Source organism: Oryza glaberrima, chromosome 2 (assembly GCF_000147395.1).
Source record: "Oryza glaberrima chromosome 2, OglaRS2, whole genome shotgun sequence".
NCBI lineage: Eukaryota > Viridiplantae > Streptophyta > Magnoliopsida > Poales > Poaceae > Oryza > Oryza glaberrima.
The window spans coordinates 2,578,324-2,596,505 of NC_068327.1; the positions used below are offsets into that span (position 1 = coordinate 2,578,324).

At 40.4% G+C, this 18,182-nt stretch overlaps 2 protein-coding genes across 4 annotated transcripts; one reads left to right on the forward strand and one right to left on the reverse strand.

Annotated features, from left to right (window-relative positions):
• Positions 1-458: 458 nt before the first annotated feature.
• LOC127763224 (serrate RNA effector molecule-like) lies at positions 459-6,816 on the forward strand. 2 transcript variants are annotated; one of them, XM_052287865.1, is made up of 12 exons: positions 459-1,139; positions 1,252-1,313; positions 2,291-2,345; positions 2,559-2,633; positions 2,755-2,829; positions 2,930-2,977; positions 3,160-3,228; positions 3,323-4,132; positions 4,225-4,273; positions 4,932-5,041; positions 5,157-5,264; positions 5,907-6,816. In XM_052287865.1, exons 1-12 carry the CDS (start codon positions 661-663, stop codon positions 5,965-5,967), a joined length of 2,001 nt encoding a protein of 666 aa, XP_052143825.1. In that variant the 5' UTR covers positions 459-660; the 3' UTR covers positions 5,968-6,816. The 2 variants fall into 2 exon arrangements, with proteins under 2 accessions (XP_052143825.1, XP_052143826.1); XM_052287866.1 differs by lacking the exon at positions 2,930-2,977.
• Positions 6,817-7,339: 523 nt separating this feature from the next.
• Positions 7,340-10,612, reverse strand: LOC127763223 (exocyst complex component EXO70A1-like). Of its 2 annotated transcripts, none has more exons than XM_052287862.1 (2): positions 7,580-10,612; positions 7,340-7,462 (listed from the first exon to the last, which is right to left on the reverse strand). In XM_052287862.1, exon 1 carries the CDS (start codon positions 10,595-10,597, stop codon positions 8,333-8,335), a length of 2,265 nt encoding a protein of 754 aa, XP_052143822.1. In that variant the 5' UTR covers positions 10,598-10,612; the 3' UTR covers positions 7,340-7,462; positions 7,580-8,332. The 2 variants fall into 2 exon arrangements, with proteins under 2 accessions (XP_052143822.1, XP_052143823.1); XM_052287863.1 differs by having other exon boundaries at positions 7,538-10,612.
• Positions 10,613-18,182: the final 7,570 nt, after the last annotated feature.

Here is an 18,182-nt window from a genome sequence, read left to right on the forward strand (position 1 = left end):
CATTGCCACTTCTTTTTCTTCTTTGAATTAACTGAGCTGTGTACTTGAGCAGTTCAGACTTCAAAGTTCAGAGACCTGAGTTCGATTCAGCTGAGGGTGTGTTTAATTCACACCAAAATTGGAAGTTTGGTTAAAATTGGAACGATGTGACGGAAAAGTTGAAAGTTTATATGTATAGGAAAGTTTTGATGTGATGGAAAAGTTGGAAGTTTGAAGAAAAAGTTTGGAACTAAACTCGGCCTGAATTGGTGTTGCTTTTCCACGCGCATAAAACAAGTTGAGATATTAACACATGATTAATTAAGTATTAATTATTATAAGCTTAAAAAAATTATTTATTTTTTTAAGAAACTTTATATAGAAAATTTTATAACTCAGCGATGGGTCGGGCATATTGGGCTCTTTTTGTGCATATACACACCCAAGGCCCGCTAGCCCGTAATCCGTACGAATTAGGATGCCACGTGGCATCCCTCTCCTCTGCTTCGAGAACTTCTTCCTCTCCGCTCCCTCTCTGCTCTCTCTTTTGTCTCTTCTTCTTCTTCTTCCGCCGGCTTCTCTTCCAAGCCTCTCGCCTTCTCCCTCCCGCGCTCGCCGCCAAAACCCCTCGAAACCCTAGGCTGCTTCGCTTCCTCCTCCTCCTCCTCCTCCTCCGCTCCAATGGCGGACGTGCTCCTCCCGGAGCTCCGCTCTCCTCCTCCTCCGCCGCCGCCGCCGCCACCGACAAATGATGATCGCGCGCGGGCGGTGGACCTGCCATCGCCGACTCCGGAGTGTGACGATCGCTCGCCGCGTCGTGAGCTGGGGCGCTCGCCGGAGGATCACGGCGTGCCGCTCCCTCCCCCGCCACCGCTCGGCTCCTCGCGCCCCGAGCGCCTCGCCAGCGGTCGTCCGGAGGAGGGCGCCTCCGCCGCCGCGCAGCCGTGTGGCGGAAGGAGTGAGAGCCCCACGGCGAGGTCCATGTGGCCGCGGAGGCTCTCCCCTGCGTCGTTGCCGCCGCGTGGCGGGAGGAGGAGCGAGAGCCCCACGCCGAGGTCCATCTGGCGGCGGCTCTCCCCGTCCCCGCCCCCGCCGCTGCCGCCCTTGCCTCCCAAGCGGCCGCGCTTGGACGGCCGCCGTAGCCCACCGCACGGCGGGAGGTGAGGCGGAGGGAGGACGTTTTGGTTTACCTTCTCGGCTCTCGTCGGTGTTTGATTTCTCCTGTGAAGATCTCAAGCTAATGTGTGTTCCGCTCGCGCGTGTTTCGTGCAGATTCGGATTCGAGCACGAGCGAGGCAGGGAAAGGAGCATGAACACTTCGCGTCGCGCTCCAGGTGAGCTATACTTGTTGAACATTTTCATCCTGCCCCTTCTGGGCGCAGGCATTTCCAACCAAAATCGTGCCCTGCTACAAGTTTGCATAGCATTTCTCAAAGCAGAGTTTCTGGTTGTTACTTTGGGATTGGGAAGGGATTTCTCGAGCACTTAGACAGATGGAAACTGATCAGTATGGTTTGAGGTCTCCTTCATCCTGGATTCCTGGTAGCTCAAAATCTCTGGGCTTGCTTGGAGGCCAATTTGAGAATTTTTTTTCTCATTCCATCAAAACAAATATACTCTGTGTACTTCAGTAGTTCTCATGGTGAAATGGTGAGTGTAATTCGTCAGTTAGTGCTTTGGCACGCTTTTCGAGAACGAGGAGCCTGGGACATTAAGCACTTACTAGGTGTCTTGTACTCTTGTGTGATTTCATAATACTCACCTCGGCTGTCAACTCAATGCTATCAGAATTGCAGCATGCATCTTTGTATTAGTGAAAAATTTCTGATGTCCTCAGTTTTAAAAAAGAACTATGCCATCAATCAACACTAATTTTATTGGCACACTAGTAGGTGATTATCTTGTTGAGTTACCTATACACTTTGATAAATAGGAGTTGGCTTCAATACTTGTAAATTTACTTGAGAACAAGAGAGCTAGTGGATTGCTATCAATATCGTGCATGTTTCTTGTTGGCTTACCTCTAGTCACAATTGAAGTTCTTAGTATGAAGCATTTTGACATCGATCTATTATTTATGATTAACCTACTTCTGCAGTATTAGATAAAAAGTTAACATTAATACTCTCTCTCTCTCTCTCTCCCCCTCTCTTCATTAGTAAACCTTATTGGTTATGTGCATGAGGACATAGGCCGGAGATATAAACAATTTCAATGATCTAATAATAATTCATGGTCCTTCATGTGAGTATGTCTTGTAAGAACGACGATTCACTGCTAGAAGTCTTAACACTTATTGCTTTTCTTCTAGATTGCCTGGATTCTGGATGTGATGCCCCCTATAATGGTCAAAGTAACACCCGGAGGTATGTATATGATTGCCCTATCATGGTGGTAGTTTTGATCTGTTAGGTATGTTGATATTGCTATTACTTCCAAGTAATTTGCTAGTGTGGTGTTGCATTTTGTTGAACTTTTCCTTCCTTTTTGTCTTTTTTTCCGTTTTAAATCCCTCATATATTGTTGAGTGGATGGAGTGCCAATTGTATGAGATCTTATGTGATTCCAAATCATTTCAGGAAAGGATTGATGACATACAAACAGTTTACCCAAAAACTTGAAGATGATGTTTCACCGGGTGAAGCTGAGAGCAGGTATTTATTAACAAAAAGTTACACAACATTCCAGAACTTGAATTAATCTGTTGTACTAGATTGCACTTAAAGTTCAGTGAGCTATTTGTCTAAGTACACTGTTATCAACTTGGTTAACAAGGTACCAAGAATACAAGACATCATACATTACTTCTCAGAAACAGGATTATTTTGATCACCATAAGAATGAAGATCGGTATGTTCAAAATGCGCTTCCTTTCCTTCTGGTGGTGTTAATTGTACTTTGTTAAGTAAATTGGTATTGCAGGTTCATTTCTTTGTTTTTGTAATTGCAGTTTGAAAGACATGTACCACCCAACAAACTTATTATCTGTTATTGAAAGGTGATAATAAGTTTGCTTAAAGCTTCACTCAGAAGTTTACCTGCTGTCAGAAATTTCGTATTTGAATTCATATTGAGCAGCATTCATAAACCAAACAGCGCTTTTTTATGTGCGCTATTCATTTCGCTCAGAAAAGGTTGTGTTGCTCGTTGGTTTCTTATGTCTGTTTTTATTTCACTCAGGCGGAATGAACTTTGCAAGGCTGCAGCAAAGAATTTGATTCTTGATTTGCGGAGTGGAACTTTGGACCTGTGAGATGAATCTATGTATCATTTATGTTGTGAATGATTAATCCTATGGTATTTCAAGTTGGTTTTGCTGATATCTTGATTTTCATTGGCATAGTGGTCCTGGAATGACTGCTGGTACAGCAAGTAAATCAGGAAATGACAGTGATGGAATCCCTGCAGATGATGAAGATTATCACAACAAGAGAAGAAGGCATCACAGAGGTCCCCTGGAAGAAACTGAACTAGTTTCAGTTGCTCCTAAAGCTCACCCAGTCAGTTCACATTATCGACGAATTCAAACTGACATACATCAAACTCTAGCCTTAGTGAAGAAGCTTGATGAAGAGAAGGGTATTGTGGGAAACATCCTGACAACTGGTGATCACACAAAGTCAAATGGTGAAAAATCATATGCTGGATCTACAGGGCCTTTAGTTATTGTCCGGGGCTTATCAACTGTTAAGGGCCTTGATGGTTTTGAGCTCCTAGACACTCTCCTTACTTATTTGTGGCATGTCCATGGTATTGATTACTATGGGATGTCTGAGAGTACAAATGCAAAAGGTCTTCGTCATGTGAGAGCTGATACGAAGAATGCCAACATGGACAAAAGCAGCGCTGCTGATTGGGAGAAGAAACTGGATTATTTCTGGCAAGAGAGACTGACGAACGGCAAGGATCCTCTAGTTGCATTGACTGCCAAGGATAAAATTGATGCATCAGCTGATAAAGTTCTAGAATCTTATGTCACAAAGGTTAAGGATGATAACTACGGATGGACATACGGCTGTGGAGCCAAAGGATGTATAAAAGTTTTCCATGCTCCTGACTTTGTTCTCAAACATCTGAACCTCAAGCATCCTGATTTGGTCTCCAAATTGACTTCAAGAGTCCAAGAGGATATCTATTTCCAAAATTATATGAAGTATGTATTTAGATCTCCAAATGCAAATGACAAATTGTTATTTCCGACATGTCAAAAGGTAATGCTTCTGTTGTTGTTTACTTTTGATGCAGTGATCCAAATGCTCCAGGTGGCACACCAGTTATGCAGCAACAATCACCAGTAAGAAACTATACACTGTTTAGCTTGTTCCTTTTCACTGATATGCTTAAGAACATTCCCTTCTTGTTTGTATGGTGGGGTGAGAAAAGCTATAATACTATTCTTAATTAACTCTGAAACTAAACTAATTTATCTGAACTGTTTCTCGGTCTTAGAAGGTTTACATTGCACCGATTGTTAATTTCTTCCGCAATTTCCCCCTTTGAGATGCTTATTTCCATTTTTTAGTTGTTTGTGCTTATCATAAAAACAGTTTGTTTCTTTACGAGTTTGTGAAATGTTTTTCCATGTCCCATGTTTGACTAACAGATCAATAGAAATTCAATCCATAATTTGTTGTGTTCACCTGTCACTAGTGAAGCTCTATGTTGTAGATCTTTCACCTTATTTCCACATTAATGAGTAATCGATGACAATATTTTACTTCTTGTAATATTTATGTATGTGAAGTCTCTGATGTTTGATACTGTTCGTTCTTCTTCATAATCCATGTAACTTCTCTAGTGTTGAATGTTCTTAATTTTGCATTTCAAGTAGATTTGCTGGGGGATATTAAACGTGCAGTGTATCACTTGAAACTTGAAAGTGTTGTGTATTAGTTATTGAAATCCTAAACCTGCAGTATAATCCTTATTTATAAGCCCGTTCTGGTTTGCAGGAGCAGCAAGGACCTACACCTTCTGAACTAACGCCTGGTGCTTTTGGCGGGCAGGGTTCCTTCGTTGAAATGCCCACTCCACCAGTACTAATACCTGTGCCTGGTGCTGGGTAGGTTAATTATGTTATGCCAGTTAGCTAAACAATTAAGTACTCTACAAAAAAGGAAAAACAAGTCAGTTATCAAGTCCAGGCACAATTCTAACTATGGTTGTCTTGGTTTCAGTCCATTGGGTCCATTTGTTCCTGCACCTCCAGAGGTAGTCATGCAGATGATGCGACCAGTGATGCCCATGTATCCGCCTCGTCCGCCTAACCCTCGTCGTCTGCGAAGGTCAGTACTGATCAACTAAAGTTTGATTAATTTCCCCCTAAAGAACACTAAGCTTAATACTTTGATAAAAAAAAATTGCCGGGTCCGCGGAAGGACGCCGACCTACTTTGATAAAATTTGGTATACGTTAGGAAATGAAAATCCGTTAACAACAACATGGTTAGTTTTTGCACTTTCGAGACTGCGCTTAGCGCAGATGGTACAGATGGTATGGTGCAGCCGTTGTGCTCTCCGCGACCCGCGTCCGGCTGGCCGGACGCGCTCACCCTCTTTCTTAATATAAATTTGACATTGGGTCCGGCCAGCCGGACGCGCTCACCCTCTTTCTTAATATAAATTTGACATTGGGTCCTTCCCGGTGTCCAGCGTTTTTAGTTTTTGCACTTTCGAAATGATTTGCTAAATACGATCCCAATGACTATGCAATGCTCCTTCCTCTCTTGTCCTTGCCTGTTTCTGCACTGGTTTACTGCCCTACTATACTTTCTACTTTGTGCCAGCTTCTCTTGTGATCTTGTCCTATTGCATTTGATTGTGGAAGCAGAAAACATGATACACCTTTGTGTCGAACATATGGATATGCTTCGCTGTAGTTTCTGTTGCCTAACTCTCTAAAATTTAAATTCATGATGTTGGATGCAGCTACAAAGATCTTGACGCTCCTGATGATGAAGTCACTCTCGTGGACTACAGAAGTTTGTAGATGCGCGTTTCGTGTTAACCAGCAGGCTAATTCGGTGATGGTTCCTCCAGACAGCGTAAAATTTTTCCAACAACTGATATGAAAGCACGATTACTTCCCGTTGCTGCCACAATGAGGAGACGGACGACGGATAGGAAATTTTCGTCAAGTCTGACACTTAAGATGCGTGTCGCTTGAACGATCAACCATTCTATCATACATACATTGATCTGCTCCTGTGTTTTCTGATACTTGAATGGGCAACAGAAGTTACGGGATTAACATGATCTAATTTGCCACTGTACATGTTTGCTGCAGGATGATGGAAAACTAGTTATTCTTCCCTCTTCTTAGACATGTTCTTTTGGATACACTCCGTTTAACACCCTATATGAAGCGAGAAAGACCTCTTTCTTCTTTTTTTTTTCCTATTAACTATATATCTGTCTGGTGGATAATGGTTTGCTTAACACAGACCGCGTTACAATATATGTTCCCTTTGTAGTTTCTATTACTACTCCCTAACCTTTTTTTAGAGAATATCACTCCCTACTCAGCCTCGACGCTTTGAGAGTTCGATCATGTGAAAGACGGAATACGGTGAAAGACGGAATAACGAAAAGGGTACCATTCACCGATTAATTAGAATACGAACGATTAATTAGAATTATACGAAAATTTAACGTTCATGAATATATGTACAAATTTTATAATATTATATAGTTATTTGAAGATTTAGACATGTACAACTATATAAATCAAATATGTTCATGTTGTTTTATAATTAAAAAGATAAGTAAAACATTAACTCTTCTAACACTGGATTTATATATCACATAGTAGTAGAATTGGTTGCATTAAATAAGTAGAATGGAATTCACTTCACTTGCTTATGAAGATGGGCCCATATTGGATGATGGGCTTTTCTTAGTTGTGATGGACCTTAGGATATACGGCCTGGATTGGAGCTGACGTGCCTTGGGCCCAACTTTCTGCGGTATTGCAGCCCATTAAGCCTTCCTTGTTATTTTCTGAACGTTGATATATATGTGGTCAGAGCAAAAAATGAGGCAAAATTAACCAGTTAAAAAATGTAGGTCATGGACTGCTGCAGTTAATTCTAGTGGTATTCAAGGTGTGTTCTGTTGCCATGTCAACAATGGACAGAATGATAGGTATCTTTTATTTAGTCTTTTATTAAGTCCGGACACAAGTACACAACTGATCTCATATTTGCAAGCAAACACTAGGAATTGAAACAGCCTACAGTATATTACCATAAGAGCTACTTATGCAATGAGATAGTCTGTCTGGATCACTGCTGCTAAAAAAGATGAAGGCTCCATGAAGAATTGTAGGATTACATTAAACTTGGCCTAATGTTGGCACTTACTCAGGATGAGGGACAGGTTTCCCTTATGTCCTTGATCAGTAGTTGGAGGAAACACAAACTGCAGGGGGTTAATAACTCATCAGCATGCCGAAGATGCAGACTCCATAGGATCTTCAATTCATTCTGCAGCAATGCACACATGAATATATACATAAGAGAGTACAACAGTTACTGGAGTAGTAAATGGACATGCCTCACCTGAACTGACATAGATACAACCCCAGTACTAACAAATCATACCTGATCATAGTACAAGTTATTGCTTGCTTTGGCAATTGAACCTAACACCCCCATATCTGACTTGGCTGGAACAAGTCAATTTTCAGCAAGAACAGGAGAAGTGCGGCATTCTGGCCTCTTCAATTATTTTACAGTAACATCAGGGGAAAAAAAGTATTGCGATAGGGCTCTCAGATTGCATAACTATCATGTAACTAGAGTATGTTCAGGTGTATATATGCTCCGTTTTGCCATCTCACAGAACTTTTGCACACTGAGAAATCCAGGGACCGATATGAACCAGTAAGCTGCCAGTGATTCTTCAAACTCTAGCTTTTCATATAATACATTGCATATCGAAGCTCAGTTTGTAGCACATTGAACATATAAAATAAATGTCTACAGCCCACCTAAAATGAAACCAATTTTTACATACACTACACAGCTGATTAAATATCAATATGTCCCCACAGAAGTTTCTAAATGAATGGTTATGGTGAGAGGGACAATAACATAATAACAGAAGGGAAGACATTTGATAAGTAGGAAATGTCCCAATTACGCACATTGTCCCCCACCATCTTCTGTTCACCTTCACCATGAGAACTATAGAAGAGCCTATGTTCATATGCCACCAATATTCTCATCACAGGTTCATTATTGGGCCTCACGTCCAGTGTGGAGCAATTTGCTGACTGGCCAAAAATGAATCATTGTTACATATCCCATTATTGCATAAATAGTAGAACCAACCATTTGGTTTTTCAACCAAAGCTATTTCACTGTAGAAGCACTCCGATAAAAGCCTGTCATCGCACTGGTAATCTTGTCATTTGTGTGCCTGATTTGGAAGCTCCCAGCCCTCCTGGGCCGGGGAATGAAGAGCGCACTGAGCATCTTCTCCAAACCATCAACTGTGTACTTTACATACTTGCTAGCACTAACATCCTGCTCCACCAGTGGCCCATAGTTCTGCATATAACTCCGGTAAGCAGGAACAATTGCCTGAACCACAAGACCACATGTCTTCTCCCTCAAGTCCTTCTCTGGTATAACCCATGCAGATTGTTTACGGAACATCTCATCAAAGCTCGCATTGAATGTTTTAAGGCGCTGCTTCACCAGGTCCTTTGCCGTGGCCCGGCCCTTGGAGAACAAGATTAGCCCCTCCCGGTTGAGCAGCGGTGAAACCACCCCCCAACTATCCCTCATAAACACCGTCAGATAGTAGTCCTTAAACTGTTCATGCTCTTGCAGCCACGCATCACCCAAAAGCTCGCCTAACCTAGTAGCCTTCAAGTTCTTAAAGAAATGCCAGTGTGTGTTCATCATGAAGAGATATGACAGTGTCACATTGTCATATGCCTTTGACCAGACATCAAAATTAGCTTCAAGGGCCTTGACGATGTTAAGCACCGCGTTAACAAGCATCTTGTCACTGAATGTCTCTTTGCGCCAACTACGATGGATGGTGAGAACTTGCGCAAGCACAGGCCTGTACTTCTCACTAAGGAGGCGATTGCAGTACTCAACCACAAAGCTAACTAGTCGCGGCACACCCCCATCAGGTGGGGGAGGCATGTGCCGCTGCAGCTCCACCTGCACAAGCAACTCCTCAAAGATCTCAACAGCACCATCCACTAACAACTTCACAAGGTCCCTTGTTTGGTTCTGAATCTCTACACACGCCTTCTTTCCACCAAACAACCGGTTGAAGTCCAACCTTAGCTTATTCAAAGAATCAAACACCTCCAGCAAACGCAGGAGCTTAATGGGGTCCTTCTTCGCATCAGCAGCTGCACGACCAAAGCTCAAGAAATCAAGAATGCCGGCGTGCGCTGCAACATCAGCGAAGCACGCTGATGCGTCATCCTTGCGCTGCCCAAACACATTGTTGCAGAGCTGTCGCTCGGACTCAAGAAGGCAGCGCACCACAAACTCCAAATGCCGCCCCCACAACTCAACTCCAGGGCCCAACGCCTGCGCGTCGTCGACCGGGTTTCGCAAGTAATCGAGGCCAAGGGCACGGAGGCTGGCACTCACCACGCCTCCGCGGGCATCAGCATACACGGACAAACAACGGTCCTGCCTGCCATTGGCAATGAGGCGGTCAAGAATCAGGCTGAGCTTGTGAACGGTCGCGGCCGGGATGAGAGACGGCGCGGCAGTAGATGCAGAGGTTGTGTTCAGCTGCTGCATCGCGAGCGGGAGCGGTGCAGAGTGGTCGGCGAGAAGGCGGCGGAACTCTGCCTCGAGCATGTCCAGAGCGGCCGCCAGGAGGCCACCGTCGAGGTCACCGGAAGGTTTCTTGAGCCCCTCGAGGGTGACGGCGAGGTCGGCGAGGAACCTTGGGTCAGCGAGGTCATGGTCGCCGAGGTACTCGACGATGTCCGCAAGCCACTGCGCGGCGAGGCCGGAGTTATCGGAGAGGAACCTGAGGGCCTCCTCGAGGCGGCCGAGCACGGCGAGGTAACCCGCGAGGTCCCCGGCGACGGCGCCCGCGGCGAGGAGCGGCGGCTCGAGGCCGTGCACGGCGTCGAACACCTTGAGCACGGCCGCGGCGGGGCCGACGGCGCGGTCGATGTGGGGCCCCGCCGCGGCCAGCTCGGCCCGCGGCGCACGGATCGGGCGCACGGCGGCCTCCAGCGCCGGCAGCGCGAGCTGGATCTCCTCCACCCGCGGCCCCGCCCGCGCCAGCGCCTGCCCCAGCGCCCGCGACTTCTCCACCCCGGCACGCAGCGACCGCGCCGCCGCCGCCACGCTCTCCATCTCCCCCGCGCCGCCGCCGCTACAGGCTACAGAGCGAGATGGCGGCAACCCCGCCGCCGCCGCCGGAGACCGCAATGTAGACGAGGAGGAGTCCTCCGGTCCTCCCCTTTCTCTCTCTCTCCTCCACGCGGCTTCGAGTTCGTCTTGGTGGGAGGAGAGAGGTTTGGGGGGTTTAGGTTGAGGAGAAGGAGAAGGTGGTAGAAAGAGAAGAGAGAGAAAGAAGCCAAGGAGAGGAAGGGGAAAGGCATGTTTGAGAATGGATGGACGCATAGTTTTCTTTTTCTTTTTTAACAACTCGTAGTATTAATATGGGTTATATCGTTAATTTATTTTAATGAATTATATATTACTTTATTTTTTAAAAAATAAGTTTATTTTTTACACATCCCACACATACTAATAAAAATAAAAGTATATATAATTTACCTACTTTATCAAATCGCAATATAATTATTTCACAATTATCTATTTTTAATGTAATTATTCTCTATTTTCATAAACTCTAATACAACAATTACTTAAAGGGGTAATTGTTTGAGTACAAATAAGAGGGGAAAATGGACTTGTTATGAGACAGAGAGAGTAGAGAACGGGGAGTATTATTTATGATACTGTATTATTTTCTTGACAACAGAATGTAAGCATACTGCATGCTCAACAAATGAAGAACAGAATTAGCTCATAGTCTTCATAAAACATCTCTATTAGTAAAAACACAATGAGTCCATTTGCAATTAACAGGTCTATCAATTATATAATTTTATATTTATCACTTATTTTGACCGGTTTATCAATTATGATTAAAACAAGTATATATAGTCATGGATCATGGATGTAGCATTGTTTGAACCACGGTAGCTGGAGTCTACTTACATATACTTCTACGTCCGGCATGTAACCCACTTGCGAATTCGTAGCAGTATTTTAGTGCTATTTACATGGTAATCATACACACATTATTATATTTCTCTTTCGAATAAAAAGAAGCATGTCAGTAGCTGGATCTTGATCTTACATGAATCATGACCAATATTGAAACATTGTCAAAAGGGAAAATATATTCATATGATCATTACATGTGGAATGCCAGAATATATATTGGATCCAAACCCAATGGGCAATGGCCCAGGCACGTGCCCCTTGCAGCACTGCTACAAGGTGACAAATCACAACGGGCTCAAGAGGCAAACATTCCAGTAGGACCCCTTTTTTTTTTCTTCTCACTTTCTACCGGACTAGCACATGCGTATCATCTGCCTGAAGATTTCTGAATTCGTAACATGAAAAAAGTTTGGACTTTGGAACCATATGTAATAATCAAGTTCACATTATTTGTTTAAAAAATTCAATCCCTAAAGATTTGATGCCAGATTGAAACGATGTTTATAATAGTATCTAATCAAAGTTGTAGTTTGGCTCTTTGTAATCTGGCATACTCACTCCAGTTTGACAGGCTTGGATGGCCTTTTGCTCATGTGAAATCCGGCCACAATTTGCATGGATTACGGCTAATTTTTGTCAAAAGCTGTGGTTAGGGACCAACAAGATTAGTGGGCCGCATGTTTCGGCCCAGTTAAACTAAAATTGCCCTTTTGGTGGGCTTTTTCCTGGGCCTTTTTTCTTTCTGAATTTCTGAACATGAAACTGAACTTTCTCTTGTTCTGCTACACTCATCACCTCTGATATTCCTTTTCTTTTCTTTCTTCTTCTTTTGTCTTTTGGAATATTTTCATCATCTCTTTCTCTTTTTTTGCCAACTCATCAGATTTTGTCACAGTATGCAAAAGGCAAAAGAAAAAAAAAGAAGATAAAAAGAAAACATTGTGCGGTACAGAGAGAATACATCTTGATTGATGGTCCTGAAGATCGCCTAGTACACGAGCCACATTCCTCTTGGAAGAAACTGCTGCGAGAATCTCACCTTTTGTACAACCTTTTTAGAGTCCATGAACACTATCTAGCAGCTGGCACACACTGATATGTGCTCAGAATCAAGTCCCATGCTGTCTCAACAAACGACATAACCTACTGTTCATAGACTAAGTCACGAGTATTTTTCTTGTACCCAACTATTCGTGACACCTGTTTGGCAAAATCATGCGTTCCAACTCAGGTCCGTTCAGATCTATTTGGAATAGTAAATGGCAAAAATTTTAGTGGCAAAAGATTTAGCATGGAGTTGATGTTTAGATGCATTTTAAAGTTTTGTCATTTTAGCATTTGAGAGAGAGAGCGTGGTCCTGGAGCATTTTTTGGAAAATTTGCTACTCTAGACTAGCAAATGACAAATACCAAATTGCTAACTTTTACTACTCGTGTTTAAATCCAAAATAACAAAAAATACAGTCCCTTAACCCTGTAGAATAAAATGGCAGACTACCTTGCAAAGAAATCTAGAAATACCAATCTTCGAGTTACTACCCAAACCATGTATGTTTGTCAAAATATATCTCATATATGTCATCAAAGATGCTGTATGTTAAGGAAGCTCTCAACTCAGCTCTAGTAGCTGATGATGTAAACCTAGTCCATGTCTTTTAATGTTTAATATATTATGTTCTTTAAAAAAAATAACCCTGTAGTTCTACGGCCGCGTTCAAACCAAAGGTTCGACTGAATTGATTTATCAGACACGAAACGAGACAAATCATTAGCAAGTATTAATTAGTATCACTATAAAAATTTTTAAAAAATATTTATTTGATTTTTTTTAAAAAAAAACTTATGTATATATATTTATGAAAAACGAGTAAGTAGTCCATCCAAGTAGTTGATATAAACTCAGCCGTACATGTGCATGTGTTTTTCCAATTAACCAATTTGGATTTATTTATTTTTTGGAATTGAATTAACTCACCGAAATATATATTCAGTGGTGACGAAACCAACTATTGGATAAGTTTGACCGTCAACCAGGCTTCGATGCTAGATCTTCCCCGCTAATTGATGTTGGCGAATGAAAATAGTTATTAGCCAATGACAAATGCTATTAAATCGTTTAGGCTCGATGTCGACGCCGCTAGCTAGCTTCATCACTGTATATATTGACCAATTGTTATTTGAAAATAGACATACACAAATAAGTTTTTTTCTTCATTCCATTAATAATATTCAGAGTTAGGTTTTACAAGGAGCTGCAGCCAAAAACCATGGGAGATTCATCCACTGATTTTGCAATGATGTTTTAAAGATGACTTGTCCATCTTTTTTTTCTTTCTTTCTTTCTATTTTTTATTTTAGAGAGCAACCTGTCCAACTTCCACTTTGCAGCATGGAGGAGGACATGGCAATGGAGAAGAAAGAATTGAGAAACCTCACCTGATGGATACAAGGGTTGAAAGGTGTTTGGTCTCTTCTTTCTGCGTCACACGTCTTCATCCCTCTCTGCGTCAACTTGGCACTATGAATAGAAAACGAGATGTCACATATCTCTCACCATGTCTACCACTAGAGCTACAGTTGGTGCTCAAAAAACAAAAGCCATTATTAGAGTTTGCTACTTTTTTGCTGGTCTTTCTCATCTTTAGCTTAAACGAGTACTACTACTTTTTTTTTTAATTAGCTGACACATAATGATGTTACATGTGTACATGTTAGTAAAGCGTGTACAATTAATTAACTAATTACTAAACAATATCTGTTACACAAATACATAATAGGATGTGTTTGACATGAGAGAAAAGGAGAAAATTGAGAAGATACGTAAAATAAGATGAGTCATTAGCATATGATTAAATATTATTTAAGCTTGAAAATATGATTAAGTTACTTTAATATAATTTTTAAAGCAAATTTTCTATACATTTTTTTTAAAAAAATACGCATTATTTAAATGGGAAGCGTGCAAGTGAAAAAGAGAGATTTCTTTTCTCTTTATCCTCCTAAATCATCCGGTTATTGGTTATTAAACGGGAAACCTCTATTAAGGGGATTGCTATTCATTGAAGGTTTTTCTCTTTCTTATCTTCAAGTACTCTTGATTAATTAGCTGACACGTAATGATGTTGTATGTAAGCAAAGTGTGCAATTAACTAATAAAAAAAGAGGGTTTATTATATAATATCTAAATTATCTAGCTGTTCGTTATTGAACGGGAAACATCTATTAAATAGATGGTTATTCATCGTATAAAGGTTTCGCTTCTTTTATCTTGAAGTACTTTTGGTTAAACAGCTGCCATGTTATGATGTTACATGTGTTCATTTTGAGTAAAGTGTAAAATTAACTTATTAAGCAGTAGGAATTAATAGGTCCATTAAACAACATCTAAAGCATTCAACACACATGATTACTGAAATGAATCCTTTATTAAAGCCATCCTCAATATGGTGCTTACACGAGAGCTGGGAAGAAAAAGGTATTTCTTTAGCCACATTGATGATTCGACCATACGTTAAATCATTAGCAGTCAGTGCTTTATCAATTATCGATATCTATTAGTATACATGCTTAGGGCAACACCAATTTATATAGCTAAAATAGTCCATATAGATGGGACCTACATTTGTGGACTTTAACTATTGCAACATTCATAATGTATGTAGTTACACTAAGTCAGATCACATATTCTGTAACACAATTTTGTAACACATATATACATGCGTTACAAAAACGTTCTATAGCAACATAGAAGTATGTGTTGCTCGGAGAGTTGTAACACATATGCGTTGTGTTACCATAGAATTACATACTGTAACATATGCACCAGTGTTACTAGACCTATAGTAACCAAGTTTGAACAAAACAATTAACTTGCAAGAGAATTGCTCTGCTGACCCTGTGCACGCGCACACTAGGATAACGGCACAAGATTGCCTTATGTGTAAATAATTTTACTTATCCTCAAAGCAAAATTTCATGAAATATATCTCTACTATTATAAAAATTGTACATGTTTTTGCTAATATTTTGGTACGTCATCCTTGTTTGAGTCGAATTTTAAGTTCGTTCGCTTTTGGAAATACAGAATCGTGTTTGAGTCGGATTTTAAGTTTATTTGCTTTTAGAAATACAAAATAAGACGTATAAGAAATCTTTTTAAAAAAAACTTGCATGCTAACTTCAGATGAATGTCAGACTCCTAATTATAGCTCATGATTTTTTTTAAAAAATATCCAAGCGAATTTCCACAGTGAATTTCACTAAAAAAATATCCAAGCAAATTTCCACAATGAATTTCACTCTAACCAAACCGTATCACAGTAATAAGATTAAAATAACATTCGCCCGTTGCAACGCACGAGCATTGCGACGCACGAGCATCTTTTCTATAATCACTAAGAAGTATTTTACGCATCGAACCGCTCTACTATTTGCATTTTGCTGGATCATGTACTTAAAAATGATTTTTTTTTCTTCCACCACGTATACTAGTCACATGTCCATACCGCTAACAAGTATTTTACACATTGAACTGCTCTACTATTTGCATTTTACTGCATCATGTACTTAAAAATGTTTTTTTTTCTTCCACCATGTATACTAGTGAAATGTCTGAATATTGCTACACAACATTGGACCTACCAAAGATCATTATTTTCTTCCACAGATCGAAACAGTAAAACATTACAGAATGAGATATACATATAAGCCGGTATAATCAGATTGGACCAAATGCTTCACGTGAATTTCACCTATTCAGCAAACAAACGACCAAATGCCTTCAATGTACACATTACTGATTCATCATATTGAAAAGATCCCAGATTCAAGATGAATAAAATCAACAATAATGCATTATTATATACAATATTCTGGATGATACAGACTCACGGTCTCACGGATACTTAGTATTTACAGTATCACCAGATAATATGTAAGGAAAATGGATAGTCACAAATAGTTTTGCTATGTGATCAATGACATGAATGCCTAAATGTTTGAAACAGTAATTTAAAGAAGCAATTGTGTTATAACCAAGCTGAGGTTCAACACATGAAAAGTTACCACAATTCTTTAACCTCAGTGCTCTGTACCATCAACTATTATGCTGGCACTTTTGCTTGCCTAGATAAGATGCACCCTAAGACAATAGTATAGACCTGCAGTTATATGCGAATACCATCCACATGCTTCGGTACTTCTCACTGTAAGAACTAATTGTGCTATATCCAAGCTGAGCTTAATTTAGCATATGAGAACTTATCACAAATCTTTAACTTGGCAGTGCTCTGAACTACCAACTATTATACTGGTACTTTTGCTTTCCCAAATAGGATACCTAAGATAATAATAGACATGTAGTTATATGTGAATACCATCTGTGTCAGTACTTCTCACTGAAAGAGTTATGTAAGGTGATAAGGGCACGGCAAATAAATTTACAATTGCAAATGTGATAGGACACATTCAAAATTAGCAACAACAAGCTTCCATTCAAGAATAGTCAGTAAACTATTTGAACTATGGCATCCTCTAGCTAGTTTTGTAAATGCACAACCATAGAAAATTAGCCCGTGTAATGAAACTAGACAGTCGTGGATGTTAATCAAACCAAAAAGGAAATTCACTAACTAGCTTTTCCTTTATTCGCTCATCTCTTGTGACAACTTCAAAGAAGCAAGCAGGTAGACTGAACTGGAGAAAATTTTCATAATTTTAATATGCTAATAGAATCATGTCAGGTTCACAACAAACGTAAACACCTACTTTTCTAAATTCGATATCATCATGTACATTGAAAGGAAGGTAACCTAAACAGTTGACCTCAGGAGAAGTAGGCACATTAAGATTGACATTTGATAACCCTATAGCAGAATTATGACACATGCAATTAGTAATGCAGATTCAACCTGCCGAACTATATAAAAGTGTGGTACAAGTACCAAAACTTACTTGTGAAAGGCTACGCCATAGATTGAGTCAGGAGCACAGTTCCTCATCAGAGAAACAGCAAGATCAATCATCTTCATAATCTGATGAAGGTGCAACATCAACTGAATCTGAGTTCAGGATGGAACAACAGTCTCACTAATGCTAGGTACAGCTTCATAACAGAAAGTAACACCTGACGGTTGAACATCACAATTTTACATGCATAACCCAGCTTTAGTACAACACATAAGAGAACCAAAAAAATCCAGATGAATTAATATGACACTTGCAGAAGAACTATTTTAACTTTTAAACAGAAACTCACATTCTGGATTTAATATAAGGATCACATTCTCTGCCTTTGGTTTTCACATCTAGCATAGCAATTAGTATAATAATGTAATAGTAGCAAATCTCATAAGCACGATTTGGCAAAAAAAAAGTCTGATAAGAAAGTATTTTTGGGTTATACAGTTTGTGTTTTAGGATTCCTACAATATAGGCACTACTACATTACTGATCATCCAGTTCTCTTTTCCACCACAAACTGAAATTGCAAGAGTATAAATTATCATGTTTGTTAATTGTTTAATTCTTTGATGGGTTCCTCCCATGATATAGAGAAAAATAAATCATAAATCTGAACAAGGGTTAATGATATGTGTATGTTTGAATAAGGTTTTCTGACTAAGTATCCACAAATAAATTTGCTCATATAAGCTTACACTAGTAACAACATAGCTAAACCTTGTAGAAGCATAATCATTGATAAATCTAATATACTGTTGATTGGACTCCACATTGTGCAATTATACATGACTGAACTCGAGGCACCAAAATGTTGTGGTCATGCACACCAGAATATAGCCCTGACATTCCAAACAATCTTGGTATGAACAAGATAGCTAAACATTGGGTAAAAAAAAAATAGATCATTTGCACAGGGTAGCACGGTACTGCAATTACTTATTAAACAGTTTCCTCACCATATGCTGCAAACGTGTCATTTCTACATCTCACTGGTAGATGCAAATAACCTCCA

Coding starts and splice junctions, on each gene's coding strand:
- LOC127763223 (XM_052287862.1), bottom strand. CDS start 10,597: ATGCGTCCATCCATTCTCAAACATGCCTTTCCCCTTCCTCTCCTTGGC.
- LOC127763224 (XM_052287865.1), top strand. CDS start 661: ATGGCGGACGTGCTCCTCCCGGAGCTCCGCTCTCCTCCTCCTCCGCCG. Junction 5,042..5,156: donor ATACCTGTGCCTGGTGCTGG/GTAGGTTAATTA, acceptor TCTTGGTTTCAG/TCCATTGGGTCCATTTGTTC. Junction 5,265..5,906: donor AACCCTCGTCGTCTGCGAAG/GTCAGTACTGAT, acceptor TGTTGGATGCAG/CTACAAAGATCTTGACGCTC.